A 19,413-nucleotide genomic window follows, 5' to 3' on the forward strand; every position below is an offset into this window, starting at 1 on the left:
TACTCCGTATAATAGCTCAGAATGCCACTCCCCGCCGCGTAGGCTTTTTTTGAATCGGCCCCCCCTGACCTAAGTATTCCTATGAGCTGGCTGATTGCAAATCTCAATGAAATAACAGCATACTCCCATCAGTCGAAAGGATTCCAGAAGAAAGCTTCTGACCACTCGCAGTGCCCCGTATAACAGACGCTACGGCAAAGGGGAACTGCATATCACAAAGCGGAATCCACTGAACTGGAAGGGGGGGCGCGCTCAGGGGTTCGGTTCTCCCCCAAGCAGCATCGTCCTAATTCTTGCTCCCCTCCAATATGTCTGCCGCAATATGTCTTCCGATCAATGGCAACAAAAGCGCCATCTGGTCCATTTGTCTCTATCCTCAAAAGCGAGCATTTTGATCGAACACGCACTCGAGATGTCGCCTGTGTTGGAAACTGATTGATGCGCCATCAATGACACAGGAAGATAGCAAAAGGCCACTCTCGACCACTGCCCTGACGCGATACGATTCTTATCTTACGTTTAGCATAAGTGACCAACTGGGATCTAGGACTATCATTTCGAAGTCGATGCCATCATGAATCATGCCATTCACCCATGGCCACGATTCAGGACACCGCTCATTGTATATCATGTAATGGTCCTTTGGGGTAAATGTTCCCCCCTGACTGAGCTTTCATGGACACCCTTTGATGATGTGCAGTTATCGTCAAGCACCCCCGGAGTCTGTTAGCTCCCTGCAGCACCAGCTGCAGTCATAGACATCCCCCGCACAACGCTAGGCTCAGGAGAATAAAGACACAACGGAGACTCTGTGCTCTCATTAGGCATCTGTGTCCTACGTGGTTCTGGAATGAGTTCACATTTGGCAAAAGCAGCCCTTGTCGGCAATTGCTGCCTCGTGGCCCGGGCCACCCATGGGTTTCCTCCTCCTCCTTTCTTGCTCCATTGAGAAAGGGAGTGGCACCTGTGGGAATGTGTCATGCAAGTAGGGTACCATCACAGAGCGGTCCGTCGCCCTTGAGCCTCGAACGGAGATGATGCCAGAGAGAGAATGGCGGCTGGAGACCCCTGACGCAAGTCGTCTGTACATACCAGTAGCACGAGTAGCAGTATACGGAGTACTTGTAGCACAAGGACGAAGCGCTGAATATTGGCGTTAAGCCGCAGAGAATTGTCATTGCACAGTCTCGGCCAGTCGAGGCTCTACTGCCGATGTTACTCACATGCCCAGCCGAACGAGGCGGTATCGCTCCACGTATTGCTTCCTATAGGGAGACTGTGGCACGATCTGTCTGTCTCTGTGTGTATTAGTGCGTGATTCGATGCCCTGGTCCATGGACATCGATGCCGGGATAGTGCAGCATGAAACGCGAACCACGTTGCGAGCAAGTGCATTCGTCCGACCTACAAACGGAAAGGTTTCCACAATCTCGATAAGCCTGGTCCTCCCGTCTCTTGTTCGTGCATACATACGAGTAGGTGGCCCATACTGACTGGCACGCCAGTACTGTGAGAGGTAGTACAACGTAGGAGTAGAATTTATGGCCATGGAGTACCGAGTTCTCTCGTTGCACGTCATGTTGGTGCGGCTTGAGGATTCGCTATCAAGGGCTTCGATGGTGCCTCTACTGTAGCTGTAATACTAGAGCACCGTTGAGGCGAACCCTGTCCGGTATAATCATGGTCTTGGTGGCAGAATCAAGGAGAGCAAGGTCAGTTACCTACCTATTGCAGGACTCGCAAGCAGCGCAATAGTCCTTGTTCTTGCCTGCTCAGAGCATGTATCCAGGGGGGGGCCTCGGACGACAAAGGACAGATAATATCGAAGTGGCACGGAATATCGATGGCATTCTGCAGTATTCCGTGGTAGAGATTAACCCTTGTAATAAGCCGGGCCATGTAGGTACGGAGAACAACGCAAGCGCAATGCGGACTGCCGCGGCAGATCTGCATCTGACGGCTGGTCTTGGATTGAAACGGATCGTGCAGTAGCCGGTTTGTATGCAGCCATGTTATAGTCTCAGTAGTGAATATGCACAGCACGTCGTTGGCAAAGCGCGCCGTCTGGACTGTATACGAGAAGACCAAGGCTGATTGGGAGCGAACAAGCGATAGAGTTACGGAAAGGCTGAAGCCACACTGTCGTCCGAGTCTCTTGAAACTTGCGCATTCTCCCGCCAAAGACGGAGCGGAGTGGCTTGTAATGTCGCCGAGGGAAAGCATCGAGCAAGACTGAATAAGCATGAGGCGTTTGAAACACGGTCCGAGCTGGTCTTGTGCAGCGCCAAAAGCAGAAGCAAATGGTATAGTAAACCGGAGGTTTCGTAGAATCTGGATGGTTTCGGAGAGTTTTCAACGGCGTGCCCGGTCAAGAACAGGATGTTGGGCACGTCCGGAACAAGCAGCACACTTGCTTAAACGGTGAAGCTTGCGAAGGACATGGATGCCCGTCAACTGCTTTGGTGCGGCGCAAAATACTTCATACAAGGATGGAGACGTTGCAGCAAGTCCATGACAGCTTCGAAGCCCAGGGTATTACAACTGGCCAGGCCTCTTGGCTCTCCGTCTCATGCAGGACATATCGGTGTGCGAAAGCGTGCGGCGCGTCCTCGTTCTGGCAAGTGGAAACCAGCATCACATTGGCATAGCCGCCCATGGTGTTGAGCAGCATGGATCCGTCTGTTCCACACGAACGAGATTGGCAACTCCGGCCTCATTCGTCACGCTTTGGCCGTGGGGAGATCTGTGTCCAGGTTCTGCTGCAGACACGGCGAGTCGGTATGCTGGTACCGGACACCACAGTACCAGGAGTGCCGAGCGGAGGTCATGCCATTCGGAGGACATGCCATTCGGAGGACGAGGAGCTACCAGACAAGGCGGTGCTCCGTGGCATTTCATTACTCCGTACCCCGTATTGATACCTGATGCCCAGAAAAGAAAAGCGAAATCGAGCATCCCTAGCCGAAGCCGTTGCGGGAAGTGGGCGGGGGGCTTCTTGTCGGGGCTAGAGGGGTCGGCGAAGTCCTGACGAATGATTCTTCAGCCACCGAAGCGAAAGCAACAAGGCACAGCATAGAAGAGAACATTGAGCAGAAGAAAACATGGGGAAGCTCGAGCCACGATGCGAGCTCTCCGCATCATGCTGCTGATGTCGAATCTCCGGCCGCCTCTGTTCCAGGCCTGGAGTGCATACATGCTGCAAATGACGACAGCGGCCACATGGCGCCTGGTGCGTCAAATCGTCTGGCGTCTGTAATGCGACCTCCGGACCACGTCCACAAGCGGCAATGCAGACGAGCGCGATGGAGGCGCGATTCATTCCGCCTGTTGCGACGCCCCCACGTGCGAAGCCTCATGAATCTCGCATGGCTGAAAGTTGAGGCTCATTGAAGAGGGACGAGGAAGAAGAAGGAAAAGACAAATGGGGTTAAAACCCACATGGGGACAAGACAAAAAAAAAAGAGTTGAGAATTCTCCTAGCGGCTCAGGAACAAATCAAAGGCAAGTGCCATGGTAATGGTTATTCGCAGAAGGTGGGCGATTGATAGTCGAGTCAGGAAGGTGGGGACTTGTCACAGATGGGTATGGAGTTGATTTATGCGGTTGCCTTCGTGTAGTTATTAGTAGCCGCAGAGATGATATTATCAAACCTGGCGGAAGTGGGCGGTTCAAGCGGACGAGCAAAGCTGACGCAATTCCAGCAACTCGTACAAGTACGAGTCTAGATTAGTAGTGGGAACAATGATAACGGCAGCAGGTAAGTAGGTGTTATTACACATTCGTAACGTCTCCGATAGCAAGTGGTGAAAGTGCTACAAACTTGGAGATAGCTCAACGATGCCAGTGATGCGACTGCAAACGCCGGCCACGGACGAAGCTATGTAGTAATTCTACTAGCAGAGCGTGTCTTGTTCTGTGGAACTGCACCAAGAGCGCGTTCTATCCACGTACAAGCAAGTACTCATAGTCGTCGGATCTGCCAGCAGTATTAGCCAGGTAGACTGATGATCCAGATCGCGCCAGCTCTGCAGCACTTTAATCGATGCTCGGATGCATTCCATCATCGCCATCTCTGACGCCGCAGCCAATGAGAGGCGTCAATCTGCCGCAATCAGGAAATGCCAGTCATCCCGCAGATGAAGATGAAACTTTACATCGTCTTCCAACGACTTCCAGCAAGCAGCCAGTTGATAGGAAGGTACACCACATACGGACGTGGAACGCGCTGAAAACTCAGGCAAACTCGTCACTAGCAAACGGCCTCTCGTCGTCCTTCCCTGTGCCCTATCGTACGGAGCCACTGCGTGGGCATTGGGCTGAGTCGAGAGCCGAGCAGGGTTTCTGCCGTGTGCTAGAGGCACAACCAGTATCGCGTACCTTTGTTGGTCCTGTCCATGGCCAGCAAGGGGGGTGTGGGTGTAAAAAGAGGTTGACGAAAGTATAGAATAGCTAATCAAGCAGCTTTGCAGATGGGATCTGATCACCACTACGAGCCGTAGCGTTGTTACTGACCCGAGGTTATCACAGCTGATGATCATTGGGCGACAGAAGGCATGAAAAAGCCAAGAGGAGCCTTGCCGCCGTTTGCCTCTTTTCTTGGTCCAATCTCGTTATGCCCTCTGCCTTGCTCCTCTCTGCTGCAGAATTTGACTCTCCACTCGTCCGTCCTTGGCCCAAGCATCGGTCGGTCGGCTCCTGGCACGGCAAAGTCCCTTTGGAAGGCCTTGGAAAGGCGAAAAGAAGGCCAACTGATTCGTTGCAGGGGCGTGCGAGCGTGAAAAGGCGAGTTCTGCGAGAAGACAGGGTTGCCGGGGTTTTGGTTGGCTGGGCTGCTTTATTTCGCGATGGGTTGGAGGGGGGGAGACTGGAGAGGCGTGCATGCGCAGCACATGGCAAAGTACTCGCTACTCGGAGAGGCACCCAAGTAGAGGTACAATCACACGAGACTCGAGCTGCACGGGAGCGGATCTCGAGTGCTTCAGGCCCTCGAACTGCCATTCGGGCGGCTGTATGAAGCTAGCAGATGGGCGATGATCAGTAAGGGACCACAACGTCTCGTGTACTTTTGCCCGTTGGAACATGGGTATGCCTTGTTTGGCCGGAGAGATTGCTGGAGGAGAAGGTTGTCGCGCGAATAGTGCGGCTTTGGGAGAGGCTGGATATCATACTAACAAGCAACGGTTCGGCTTCAAACTGACTGCTGGCATCGCCGTTTCAGATGAGATGCGTCAGATGGATCCTGACACAGCGGGCACCATAAATAGAACCAACGACCGTTCGACATTTGATCCATAATCTTCTTCAGCGCGAAATGCATAGCTGCTAGAAGCCACCATACGCCTTCTAACGTGATACTGCGGCTTGCAAGCGCCGTGTCGACTGGACCTTGCCTTGCATGGCACCTGAATCACTGGTACGAGTACAGTACTCGTACACTCGCACACAAACAGCTGCCTCCATTACCTCATGACTCCGACGAGCATGAGCGTTGTTGCTCACCGCCGAAATGCGCCAGGGCATGGATGGCTCGAGGCTGTCTGTCATGCCGTGCCATCGCAGTTAGCGCTGCTGCTGTGGTTGAATCGAATCAATTGCATCTTGATGCGGTGTGCTACCGGAGCCAATGGATGAAACCATCGGATGCTCCGGACGAGCTCATTAGGACAGCTAGTAGTGATAGACAGATAGGCAGAGAGGCAGACAGCCAGGCAGACGGGGAGCCGTGTTTCGATCGATGCTCTACTAACCTTATCGACGATTGCGCCTGTCTTGCAAACCCGGCAGAGGAGGTGAAACCCGACTCACGAGAGTTTCCTGCTGATTGCTCTCTCCTCTGCTGCAATTTTCGCGATCCACTGGGCAGAGACTCGAGACCACGGCAACGATCAGGCCACTTCCGACAATACAATGATTCACGATCCATGGGCAACTGGAGTTGGAGGGGGGAGCAAGAAACGGAATGGAACTCGAGAGCAGGAAAATGGCCCGCGGCCCACAATAAGCCCAGAAAGTCTATTTATCGACACGCCATTTCGTTTCCTGAAAGGCGAAGCATTTGATGTCACATTTGCGGATGCCCAGTGATGTGATTATTGATAGCCTGGGTGATAGAATATATTCATCTATCCGGGCCCAAGGCGACGGCTGGGCTAACGGTCGATGCATGCCGCAGGATTTTGACAAGCCGCCGTCAGCGTCGTGAGGGAATCATGCTAGTAGTACTCGTACATGCAAAGGATGGGTGATTCTGTGCTCAGCGGCATGCATTTACCTACCACAGGCAAGTATATTACAGCAAAGCTGGCGATATTGTGCCACTGTTTCTGTCGTACGCGCTAGATATTGCATCAAGACATTCTTTCGTGTCCGGCGTTAGCTTGTACGAGGACTTACTTGTGGATGATGATGCACATCCCCGTCCATGGGCTGGCTGTTGGATGTGCGTGCGACGAAGATCGCACGTGTCACGGCAAATGCCATGTGGCCATCTTCGGATAATAAAGAGAGGGGAGCAAAGGCGAGATTCGGCCGGCAGAGCAGAGTACAACTACGCAACAGCTCGTACTCCGTAAGGTAAGGTAGCAGGCAGCGGTACCATGCAACCTCTGAAATGCAAGTGTACGGACCGTACGGAGTCTTCGTAGCATTCTTGTCGAGGTTGAAGTCGTGTTCGCCAATCCTCTACCATTGGGCTGTCGACGGATTACCAAAGCTGGCAGCCAAATGCTACCGCATGCATGTCCACTCAAGCACCAGCAATACCAGGTTGTTGACGAACAGCCGAAGCCCGGGCAGTTCCAAGGAGCACGCGTTGCTGCTTACATGCATCGTAGACATGTGGGAAGCGAGCAGCCCTCCTCTTCCTGCTGTGCAACCACCCTCGCGTTTCCGTTGGCGCTGCGGGTGCCCTCTTTCGGCTGTTGTGAGCCCTTTTGCTCGCCGAGGGCTGATCGTGAGTCGCCTTTTTTGCTGAGATGGACGTCATGAGCCGATGCAACTTGCAGCATTTTCAGTACGGCGCACGAGAGCAGGCAGCGGAACGGAGTCCCCATATGTACCTACCGACGGCGGCCACGGCAGCACAACATGGAACGCAACACGCCTTCGCTCGCGATGCCCAGTACTGCCGGGATCAGGGTATCACCTACATGATACCTTGAGCCATCGAATCTCACCCAGCAGAAGCAAACAAGCAGAAAACCCAACAGGTCAGCCCAAGCACAACAAGAGCAAAGAGTCAAGAGCAAAAGCTGAGTTCCAATCGAAGCTCCCTGGCCTTGGCACCGCCTCCGGTCGACACGCCCCTCCTTTTCCCCCTCTTTCGGCTCCCCTGCTAGCAGGGAATAACGCGCATTTGCAGTTTGGGGGTGGCTCGTTTTTCTCGCAAGAACCCCGTCATGGCGCCTCGTGGTGCATCTTCACAAAACACGTGGCAAAATGGCATATCCACCAGTTCAAGCCACCGCTCCTTTTCCCGTTCTGCCGCATGACACCGCTTTTTTCCGGCCGGCGGTGTCGGGCGAAGGAAGGCTCGCCTAGATACATAGTGGGTCTGGAGAGGGCGACCTGACTGGCTGTGCTTCCTTCCATTGCCTCGTTACTGCGTTTGCATGCAGGATTTTTGCACCAAACAGAGACGCCCCAATATGACGCTACTGTCTTAGAAAGCCGTTAGCGCCCTTGTCCCGCCACAACCCTGCGTCATACAATCAATATCCCGGCAGTGGTCGCCCATGTCTCGAGTGACTGCAATCTCCATTGCAAACCACTGGTGATGCGTCGTCCGCGGACTCTCCTTCTGATCATTGATGGTATACCTTACTCGGTATGCATTCCTCATTTGATTCTCACGATAAACTGCTCCATTTACCAGTGGCGTCGATAGCCAAGCGAGAGCCCCCTCTTCCGGAGACACCTGCAATGTCAGATGCTTTTGCCATTCTACCCTCAGCACCCTCATGTTCGCCAAAGAGGGTTGGAAGCACAGCTGGGAGCTTGGGCCGCCTCCGTGTTCCCCTCATTTTGGGTGCGTCCAATGTTTGCTCTGGCGCTTGACGAAGCAGGATCCTTCTTGTCATTCCATCTATCCAATCTAGGTAGTCCATCTGCATCCCCGCTACCTACGGGCTACACACACTTGGTGCGTTATCGCGCCTCGGAGTTCCAGAATCGAGGCTACCGGCCAAGGCTCTGCGGAAAGTGGCAGGATTGTGAGATCTGCCACGTGGAACGCACACACGAAGCCAGGTTTTGCATCTAACGGGAGCCATGGGCGTTGTGGAAGCGCCCTAGCAGGTGCAGCATATGGTGGCGCCCGTCCGCCATCCGCACAGATGCAGTCCTGGAGCCATTGAGAGCCGGTCAAAGGCGCCGCTCGTATCCACCCTCGTCCAGCCATTGTCTCAGCATCAGACTTCTAGCTCTGCGCTGCCCATTCTTCTTCCTGGCCCCCGGCCTCGGCTCGGCTGTCGGTGCGTGGCTTCTGGTTGCGCGGTTCTCGAGAGAGGCACAGTGTCGTCGTACGAATGCAATCCCGCTTGGCCCTAACATGCGACGCGGCCAAGAGAATAAGCTCATGGTCAGCTTGCTTGGCAATCAATGGTCATGGATGGCGGCTTACTGCATATTCAACTATCAGACTCCTGCGTCTGCTCGCACCAGGTGAGCGGAGCCATCTTGCGCCGCTCTCTCGGCCGTCAACGGGCTTATGGCAGGTCAATGTCGTCGGCCGCTCGCCCGTATGGCCGATGCCCGCCCCGGACGCGGCGGAGGCAAGGGGTCGCATTCGACACCTGACTTCTCGTTCTGGCGATGGAAATCATGCCAGATACCAGCCTGCAGGTGTGTGCATGCGGGCTGACAGAGAGGTTGAAGACAGACAGCTTCTACGCTGTGGGCAAGGCCAACTACCGGGGGTGGAGGATCAATCCCTAGCATGCAACAGTCAGGCCCCGAAGACGTTTGTTGGCCGCCCTGGTGCCTCGCTTCCTCGTCTCCTCTTCCGAGACAAACCCAAAGACGCAGAGCAGAGAGCTCGCGTGGCAGATGCACGACTAGCCACTTTGGCCGACCCCGCAAATCCGCAATGCAGTCTCGTCACATCAACATCTGTGCTTTGCTTATACGAATTACAACTACGAGTACCGAGTTGCGCATCACGGCTGGTGGGAGCGCATCGCTGGTCACTATCCCCCGGCGCCTTCTGAGGTGGCAGAACGGTTTCCCTACTAACTACGCCAAGTGGCAAGCCAAGTGATCCCCCCCGGAGACAGCCCTAGGCAGCTTATTCCTACTACACCAACATCAGCAAGTGGCACATCAAATGACCCAAACACCCATGAAGGCGAATGGCAAATTGATCCAGGGCATCCGATTGATCGCGCGGCGTCCTTCTGCCATAGAAACGATGAATCCAGTGGTGGCAATTCGAGACGTGAAGTCGTCGTCAATCCGATATCAACGGAATAGGGCTACCCTACATCATGAGTTCCCGAGGCATGTCCGCGCCACGTGCGGAGCGTGGCGCTCGAGGAGTGCAAATCATATCGCCCCGACAAATGCATAGCATTCCATCCCTCTCAGACGCGGAAAGAATATCGGGGAGAATCCAAAGCCCGAATTGACCAGCCCCGGGCATCCCCAGCAACTCCTGCTAGTACTAGCAGCTAGCATGACTGCCCGTCGCATTTCAAACACCACTCCAGGAATAAGAGCTCAAGCTGCATGGCCTATTTTTCAGCCCGTCAACGGGGACATGCGAGCACTCGTAGGGCGCAAGCTGCAACACGCCAGAGCTTCCGACGCGGGATGATGTGCTTGTGGGCCAACCTGGCCTGCAGTATCCGTATGTACGGAATATGAGCGCGATGCAAACAAACGTGTTTTGTGACTGATGAGTCTTACAAAGTACGAAGAGCCGGCATCCATCAGTCCCAGATGGGAATGATTTCTCATATACTTTCTACGTGCCACGGGTATTCGTACTCTGTACTCTGTACAAGCATGCAGAACAGGAAATGAGCACTACCACTAAGATCTTGGCCTTGGACTCCGGGTTTCTTGGCAGATCGGCAGAATTGGACGATCTCGTGCTTAAGGCTTAGCTAGCCTCCCTCTGGCGCAACGTGGCCGGCCGCGTGCTCTTCAGCAAGACCCCGTAAACGCATCTTACCTCTATCTGCAGCGGCAGCGGGCTGGGCTGCCAACGTGCTGAACCGAGGCCTCAACACCCTCCTGAAACACCAGCGAGAGCAAGGATTGCTATGGCTGGCTGGCTGAGCGACGACCAAGAGAAGAAGCAGCCAACGGCGCTGGGCTAGTCAGCCAGCCGCCGGCACAGATAGGGCTGGGGCCCGTCACACCGCTGCCAGATCATCAATGGGCATGATCCTCCATCCTCCACCGCAGCAGGGCGAGTAGCACAAGTACGGACGGGAGTAGTAGTATGTCATCTACTACAGGATGGCAGCGGTGCTTTGCATGATACGAGTACGTGTTATGAGCAGCGGTTGCCCAAAGCGCCTGGCGTATAAGTTGTCGGAGACCCCTTCTTCGGACTTGCCTACGTGAAGCTGTCCCTGGATCAAGGAACGCGACTATGACGCCGCCTGCTCCGTGCCTCTCAGCTGATTATTGGCTCCTTGCCTCCCCTTTGACTTGAGTTCCTGGTTGTTGCCTCCAGCACACCTCGGACTGTTCCCAAGTGCCGGGCTCTGTTTCGTTTCAAGTCGCCGCTCGCTCCGAAAGTCCCTAAAAACCCGTCCCTGAGCTGCCCGTGCCTGTCTTTCGGGTCCCAGAAATTTCACTTCACACATTCCAAGCTTGACGCCTCCGATTCCAATCGCATTGACCTCATACGCACGTTCACCAGCTTCGCCTCAAGGAGATATCCGAGCAATTTCTGTCGCTTCGGTACGGTCTCGTTCGGCTCTTGCTCCCCTCGGGAAACTGCCTTTTGAGCCGGAACAAAGCACGGGTACCGACGTCTCTTTGGTCATCTACATACGAAAGCATTACTGCTGCTCTCTGAACGCCTCTGTATCCGCAGGGAGGAGTCGCATATACCTATTGTAGGGAGATTGTTGCCCAAACAAGAACATACCCCGGATTTTCGCCAGCAGCCCAAGAAAAAAAGAAAGAAAGAGAAAAAAAGCGCCGGCTCTGGACCAGCACGAGAGGCGTGTGTCTGATTCAAGATCGATAGTCATAGAGGTGAATAAGAGCGTCTTCTCTTACTGTTGTCTTCTGTCATATCGCCATCCCGGCATTGAGAACATGTCATATCACTACTTCCCCCCTAACAGCTCAAACTTGCGTCCGCTTCTAGAAGAGCCATGGATGGCATTCGCACAGACTCATGATTGGCCCGTCGCGAGCAGGAACCGGGGTGTCTCCCTGCGGCCACATGAGAGCGTGAAACCGTCCGGCTAGCTCCAATGTTCATGGTTATTGCATGATGAGCCAATGCTAACTCTATGGCTGATAAGACGCGAGATCCCAGACGATACATAGACTCGACAGGCCGGTACATGCAGTATCAACAGGACAAGGTATGCCACGTTCCGCATCACAGTACAACTACGATACATGGCCGCAAGCATTGCTTGGCTGGCGCGCGTGTCTCACCTTCACCTTTTCTTTTTCGTCGCTCTTACACGTATCGATTGGCAATTCCGCATCGGCGCTCTGAAACATGGCAGACCAGGGAGACTGGCAGACCGACGCATTCGGCCACAGCGAAGCCGCTCGAGCACTTGCGCCGGTCTGCTTCATCCCGGCGTCACCGATTCTGCACCGCTTCCCTGCCCCGGCCCCTTCTCCAGTGCTACCATCAAGCCACTGTACGGAGCAGTGCTACTGGGTATCCTCGGGTACTGTAGGTGGCAAAGTCCCTACCTAAGCTTGAATCCATTTCTGCTGTCTCCTCTCTCTCTCCTCTTCCTAGTTTGGCGCACCATGGCTCGAGTCCGCCCATTTTTGGAATGCCGCCAAAGGGCTGGTGATGGGGTCCCCTCCCTCTTTGTGGACACTACGGGGTGGCCAGCCACTAGCTGGCTCTTGTGGATTTTCCCCTTTGCCCTTTTTTGTCTTTTCTCCGTGAGCGGTGAAGTCGCCCATGACGATGCGAGACAAGACATTGATGCTCATCACTTCTTGTCACATTGCGCAAACCTGCTACAGCACGGAAGCCACTGCTTGTGCTGCTACCCTGGAAGAAGATGCATGAACTCTCAAGTTACTAGGAGCACGCCGTCCCTCGACGGAAGCAATCACTTGTTGCAAGTTGTCCATGTATATCATCTACTATTGCGGCATATTGCGGCATGAATGACAAAGAGGCGACCGCCTCACTGGCCGTAAGGCTTCTGATGACGACTTGCTACTCGGATAGTCACCGAAACGCCACTCGCAAATGAAGAAGGCAACTAGAAGGCAGTTGGAAGCATTGAGAACAGGGAGAGACCTGGTTAGTTGCTGGGTCTCCAACGCTCGGACGAGAAGAAAAGGAAGGAAAAAATTGGTCTTGACGCTGTTTCTAGGCCATGTTCCATGATTCTCGCTGGCATGACACAAGTCTGCAACATTTGTCTAGCCTCTTGTGTTCAGGACATTTTCCTCACTATATTTCCAAGTGGAAAAAGCCCGCTCTCCACGCCAGGACGTGCAGTACATGGTGCTAGCAGCGTCCTTACCGCTACGGCACAAGTACCAGGGGTCAGCTGCCCCCCCCCAAGATGGATCAAATGGATCAAACGCAATGGATTCACGGTCTCTGGCCAATGCTAGTTGAAGCTGCTCTGTGCCATATCGTACTAAGCAGCCAGCACGTTGACCTGCGGCCCGGCGCTTGGGAAGCCCGAAGCTGTCGCTGCAGGGCACGCAAGTGGCGCGGACTAGCAGCGCTTGACGGGTTCTCAAGGACCTACCTCATGTAGGTATCGATTGCCTACGAGTGATGCTGATGCTGATGCTGATGCTGATGGCGATGACGACGACGATGGTTGACGCTGTGCCGTGCCTGATGCCCGCTTGGAGCAGTTGCTCCTTGCTGCTCTGTCGCGGAGAGCCTCGGTATGTACAAGTGCGAGGGCGACAAGACAGCCCATCATCAGCTTCCTCTGCCGGCCGCGGTACGACTCTGTGCTTGGCCTGCAAGTCCCTGGCATGAAATTGAGCGCCTGCTTGCCTCTGCCCTTGTCCCTGCAACTCGAACGTACTCGTACGAGTCCCCTGTACTCTGTACATAACGTGCCACGAGCACCGCGCCATCTGCCACCCCGGGCCCTGTCCATGTTCCTTTGACTTCCCACAAAAACGTGGCTCCCAGTGGAGACGTGCAGAAGTGCGACGACTCGCCGGCTTTTGCCCAGCGGGAAATGCATTGAGATGCAAAATGCAGCAAACGGGTCTCTGCGCTTGGGGGGGGGGGCTGTCGAAGTTCTGCGCCCCACCACCAGCGCCCAGGGTTTCTGCGCTTCTGTGGATTTCCCTGCTGCTTCTTTTTCTTCAGAGGGTTTCAAGCCCGGATTAGTGCATACCCACATCCCGCCCGCGCCTCTCCAACGGCAGCAGCAGCAAAAGTACGAGGTACTTTGAGCTGTACGGAGCTGCGTCTTGAGTCGTCTCTTCTCGCAAGGTACCCGTGGGCCCTGAATGATCCAACGAAACGAACAACTGCGCCGTTGCGAGCATCTGCCTGCTTTCGTTGCACCAACAACGTTCTGATTACGATACTGTTCCCGCACGCTTCTGTGTCCTGCATTTGCAGTTCTACCTGCATTACCTGCATCCTGTGCTGCTCTGCATCTGCCTGGCCCAGTGGCACGCAGCCGCAGACACCGATTGAAACACGGCAGCTCCCCAATCGGCCAGCTCGTCAGTCCGCCAGTCTGAGTTCGCTCCATGCTCTGTGTCCCCTCCTCATCTCGCCTGCGCACTGCTCCCCTAAAGAAGAAGTTGAAGCCTCAGGACGGGTTGAATGAGGAAACAAGAGAGGCCAAAGCACAGCACCACCACTCCGTCAATTCCATCCAGCACATCCATCTCGAGACCTCACGACTCGGCTCCTCCCGGGCCTTGTTCCCTTTTCCCTTTGCTCCTTGCTCAATCTCCCCCATCATCAGCCCATTTTTGCCTGTGTCCCGGCCGCTGCTGCACGGGCTCTCGGAGAACTGCGCAAAGGACGAAGTACCTGGTACGCCAGACCCGCGCTAAGAGACCCCAGGCTCATGCGCTGGAGCCACTCCCCCTCCAAGCCCCTCCCTAAGACGCCCCCTCCCCCCCCGTCGTTCCACAGCGCTGCGAGGGTGCAGCGTTCAGCGGTCCTTGCCCCCCCCTGCCCGCTGCAAAGTACCCGCTACAGGTACCTCTCCAGGCTTGTTTTCAGCGTACACACCCCCATAGGAGTTCTAAGGTCACCATTGACCTTTTTTTTATTCAAATCTCCCCAAACTCTCTAACTCTTTTTCTTCTTGTTCCCACAGATGGCCGCCTTCTTGTCGCAACCTCTAAACACAATCGTCGAGCCTCTGCCTCCTGCATCGAGACAGCAACCCGACCGAGCCCAGTCTCTCACGACCGCCTCAGCCCGAAGTGCAGCCTCAGCATCAGCGTCAGCCGCAGCCCCAGCAGAGCGTCGCCTCGACGGCCTCAGATCTCCACCACCAGTCTCACTCTCCTCCTCATCCTCACCCTCTCACCACCACCACCACTCGCACTCGCACTCGCAGTCGCACTCGCAGTCGCACTCGCAGTCTCGCCGCCACGCCAGCTCCGTCTCGATAGCCTCATCAGTGCCCGCCTCAGTGCCTGCGACTCGCCACACGCGCACGAGCAGCATCCTCTCACGTGCGGCGGCCGCCTTGGATAGAACCCACAGCGCCATCGCCAGCATCTCGGAGCCCGTGATCCGCAGCCGCCAGTCCAGCTCGACGCTCGCCCGCCTCTCGCTCACCCCGTCCTCGCACCAAACGAGGGACGAGCCCGCCAGCCCTGACCGGCCCACCGCCCTCAACTACCCGTCGAGCCAGTCTCTGTCGTCCACCCAGGGAGACAGCAAGCAGTCGTCGTCGGCCTCGTCCGCCCTGCACTCTCCCATTTCTGAAACCTCACCCCCAAGCAAGATGCATCAGACATCATCGCGCTTGTTGCGCATGACCGACGATGACCGGCCTTTTACTAGAGTACGTTGAAAAAGAAATCTAGAGCGTGCTCGTCTCACGTTTCCTCTCCCCTCTGCTACTCTCACAAGTGCATGCCATCAAGGTTTTATGAGAATTTTCAACGAAATTTCTCATTTCACCTTCTTTCCACCCTCCTCTTCCTCATGCTTATTCATGCAAAAACGTCGACTCACCTGAAAAATTAGGACTTCAAGGATCTCTTCTCCACACTGATTGTCAGCCTTCTGCCTCTTGGCTCTCACAGAGTGCGGCTGACCAAGGTGGACTACACTTTCCTGTCCGAGGATGCTATCAACAACCTGGGCTCGCTCAAGTTCTCTCAGTCCAACCGCATGCCTGACCCCAAGGATCCTTCACGGATCGTCACCACCACTACCACAACCACCTTCTCCATGGCCAAGGACATGGCTCGCTCCATCTGCCAGAGATTCGTCGAGGCCCGCTTCATCGAGTCTGCGGATGGAAAGATGCAGCCCGTCTACAACATGAAGGGCTCCGTCTGGCAGCTGACGGCCAAGGGCGTTGCAATTCTGGATCGATTTTGCGCTAGAAACGGCATCCAGCAGAAGCAAGTCGCCGAGCTCGTCAACCTCCACTGCTGTTCCCTTGTCATCCTGGAGCGGGAGCAGCACAGCGACAAGATCCTCAGCGATCGGGGCACCGTCGAGGTCATCTTCCGCCGCTTCGTCGGCACCGAGAGCCGCAACGTCAAGCCCAACGTGGCTGCGGCCGACTCGGACTCGTTGCACGACTACGAGGATGGTCTCACCGGCGTCAAGATGGCCAGCGAGCGTCGGGTGAATGGCAAGGTGTACAAGGATACCTTTACCGGCAAGGCCTGCGCCGATTGGCTGGTGGACTGCTGCACCATTGTGGATAAGCGAGAGGCCATTGAGATTGCGTCCCTCTTCGTCGAGTTTGAGTTGATAGAGACGGTGGTCCAGGACAGATCCTTTATGCTCCAGAACCCGGGCTGCCATCTGTTCCAGCCGACCAAGTACTCTGTCTACCAGATCTCGCAGCGAGGAAAGGACGTCATCAACGGCACCAGCTCGCGCGGCCGCCCCTCGGAGAGCGAGGCCGGCACCGGCTCCCAGCGCAACGGCGTCGTCCGCGACTCCAACACGCAGCGTCTCGAGAAGATCCTCAACGACCCGGCCCTCCGCCTCCTGTTCCGCGAGAACCTGCGCGAGACGCACTGTGAGGAGAACCTCTCCTTCTACAAGGACGTCAACGACTTTGTGCAGAGCTGTAAGACGGCCATCCGCCAAGCCGAGACCGCCCCCTCCAACAACTCGATGGACATTATCAAGGAGATCATGGCCCAGGCCTACGGCATCTACAACGCCTTCTTGGCTCCCGGCTCGCCGTGCGAGCTCAACATTGACCACCAGCTGCGCAACAACCTGGCGACGCGCATGACCAAGGCTGTCGGCCAAGAGAACGGCATGATTGAGACGTTGCAGGAAGTTACTTCCCTGTTTGAGACTGCGCAAAACGCCGTCTTCAAGCTGATGGCTAGTGTAAGTTGTTCTTGTTCTTCTTCTTCTCTATCCTTTTCCCACTTGCTGACTGTCAATCCAGGACTCTGTGCCCAAGTTCCTGCGCAACGCCAAATACGAGCAGCAGCTGCAAAACTTCAACCTCGACGGTTCTTCACGAGGCGTCGAGCGGAGCCTCAGCCGCTCCAACCGAAAGTAATGGCCCCTTGGGGCGCATGCTTCACGACGGATGACAGGCGCGTTATAACGCAGCCTCTCACGAATGCGACGACTCACCGGCACATGACTCGATCTTTTCCCGCATATTTTACCATCTGTTTTTTCCCGCACCCTATCAGTTGAAGGGGTTTGGCCATATTTGCTTTGTCAAAGGACGGCACGACTTGATACCTACTAGATTTCTGCTCTCATCTCTGCATCGAACCGGTGTTCATAGTGTCATTTGCCACTTTTTTTTTTCCCTCCCCTTTTTCTTTTTCTACTACTTTCCCCCATCTTGCCCGATTTACTCTCCCATTTGGTCCGTTTTCGTTCCCATGTTCACGGCTGCATTTGCACGCGCGACAGACTGGAACTTTTGCATTGGTTTGCAGCATTGATTTCACCGCCAGGATGGATTCTAATGGTTGCTTGGACCGGTTGAGATTTCCCTTTGACTTTGATCTGTGATTTGGACAAAAGAGAAAAACAAAAGAAACAAGAGTGGAAGGCGTTTACGGAAATCTGGTATAGAAGAGAGGTCACATGGCAACGAATACGGTACAACATGGCGGCTTCATTTTATGTGTACTCATCTATTTCCTATTTTGCAGTCGGCTTTTGCATTTTCGACGTTGGGGTGGAGGAACATGTCCTCAGGGGAAGGGGTCGAGATACGGCCACGACGAAGGAGGGCACAGTCTGGGCTGATTTGGACGCGCGTTGTGGGACGCGTTATGCATTACCGAGGCAGGGAGAGCAAGTCGTCGTTGCGTTGCCCTTTTTTTTTTTTTGCAACGGGCCTGCGGTGAGACACTGCGTCGGCAACGGCAAATGGGCATTGACGATGGACAATTTTGAAAGAAGAAAGCCCTGCCGGCACATGTATGTTTGAGTATCTTGTATGTATGCTACAGTCCAAGAGACTTGCAATAAATGAGAACCAAAGCAAAATAAATGCTCGCCAGCCATTTCGTGATTTGAAAGCCCCAATTCCGATAAAATCCATTCGTCAGAGGCACAAGTCATGGCATCATCGCGAATGTTTTTCTCTCTCCTCCATGTACATTCTATTTCCCCTCTTTTCCTCTTTTCTGTTATTTCTCTGATTGCCGGGGAATGCAGCGGGAAATGAGAGGCTGGTGGTAATATTTGAAGAAGCCTTTTGCGGTCGTTAAGGTGACGGCGAGGGGGCAGGAGGCAGGATTGGTATGCAATGCCCTATTTTGCTTGCGGCAGGCAGGAATGCGGCCTCTTTTTTTTTTCCCAGGCCCTGACGATCTTGTGCAGAAATGGGGAAGACGACATAGGAAAAAAGAATGTCTGAGGCGAGAAATGGGCGAATATGAACGCGGATTACAGTAGTAGTAAGTAATGTGACCCGTTATGTGTGTGTCTCTTTTTCTCTGCCCCATCTCACCCATTCTTGGGGAACCGTTTCGTTTGCAACTGCGACGTGCGAAAGAATGTCTCGCCCGCCAGACGGAGACGGATGCTTTGCTCCTCATGTGCTCTCTCGCTCGCAAATGAATACCAACGATGGTTTATTTTTGTGTGTTTTGATGTTTCTGATGCAAGTGGAAAATATGTGACGACCAACACGACGAAACAAGCTGTTTCCGTTGATTCGTGCTCGAGGCAGTTCAATTATATAAACCCCCCGTGGTGATGCCCTCAGTCGAACTTCTTTCTTTTCTCAGCATCAGCATTCAGCTTTCACTCACACTCGCTTTCTCCCCTTCAAAACATTCGTTTTCTCACATTCACTCTCTTTTCTTGTTACATACACACTCGCTCTTCACAAAACCCACAAACCACCCAAATCTCATCTCCTTAAAAGAACAAAAGAACAAAAGAAACAGTGCAAGATGCGTACCGTCCAGGCAGTCCTCGTCTCGCTCGTCGGCATGGCCGCCGCAGGCAGCATCTACCTGCCCCCGCCGCAGGACAACTACGCCGTGGATTCGTCGTCGTCCGAGGGCGCGTACCCGGCGGCGGAGCCTGCGTACTACCCCATTCAGCCTCAGAAGCACGAGGACCACAAGGAGGAGGGGAACTCGTACGGTGCTACGCCTGAGGAGGGCAAGCACTGGGGCAAGGATGAGGATGAAGAGAAGAAGAAGGAGGATGCTTACCCTACTCCTGAGGAGGACAAGCACTGGGGCGAGGAGGAGAAGGAGGATGACAAGAGTGCCAAGGAGTGGGAGCACAAGGACGATCCCAAGGACAAGGAGGGTGAGAAGAAGGAGTGGGAGCACAAGGAGGACGACAAGTCCAAGGACGATGAGAAGAAGGAGTGGGAGAACAAGGACGACAAGTCCAAGGACGAGGGTGAGAAGAAGGAGTGGGAGAACAAGGACGACAAGTCCAAGGACGAGGGTGAGAAGAAGGAGTGGGAGAACAAGGACAAGGAAGGCGATGAGAAGAAGGAGTGGGAGAACAAGGACGAGAACAAGGAGGGCGAGAAGAAGGAGTGGGAGAACAAGGATGAGGGCGAGAAGAAGGAGTGGGGCAACAAGGGCCAGTGGCAG

General features: G+C 54.6%; 2 protein-coding genes across 2 annotated transcripts; one reads left to right on the forward strand and one right to left on the reverse strand.

Annotated features, from left to right (window-relative positions):
• Nucleotides 1–856: 856 nt before the first annotated feature.
• On the reverse strand, nucleotides 857–1,579 carry BBK36DRAFT_1144453 (hypothetical protein; the record flags this gene model as incomplete). Its single annotated transcript, XM_024893678.1, has 4 exons — nucleotides 857–964; nucleotides 1,089–1,143; nucleotides 1,224–1,404; nucleotides 1,474–1,579. The coding sequence occupies 4 exons, from the start codon at nucleotides 1,577–1,579 to the stop codon at nucleotides 857–859; spliced, it is 450 nt and encodes a 149-aa protein (XP_024746237.1).
• A 13,543-nt stretch (nucleotides 1,580–15,122) lies between these two features.
• Nucleotides 15,123–16,883, forward strand: BBK36DRAFT_1128257 (G-protein signaling regulator protein; the record flags this gene model as incomplete). Its single annotated transcript, XM_024891593.1, has 3 exons — nucleotides 15,123–15,182; nucleotides 15,368–16,705; nucleotides 16,767–16,883. 3 exons carry the CDS (start codon nucleotides 15,123–15,125, stop codon nucleotides 16,881–16,883), a joined length of 1,515 nt encoding a protein of 504 aa, XP_024746238.1.
• Nucleotides 16,884–19,413: the final 2,530 nt, after the last annotated feature.

This window comes from Trichoderma citrinoviride, assembly GCF_003025115.1.
Source record: "Trichoderma citrinoviride strain TUCIM 6016 unplaced genomic scaffold BBK36scaffold_15, whole genome shotgun sequence".
NCBI classification, from domain to species: Eukaryota; Fungi; Ascomycota; class Sordariomycetes; order Hypocreales; family Hypocreaceae; genus Trichoderma; species Trichoderma citrinoviride.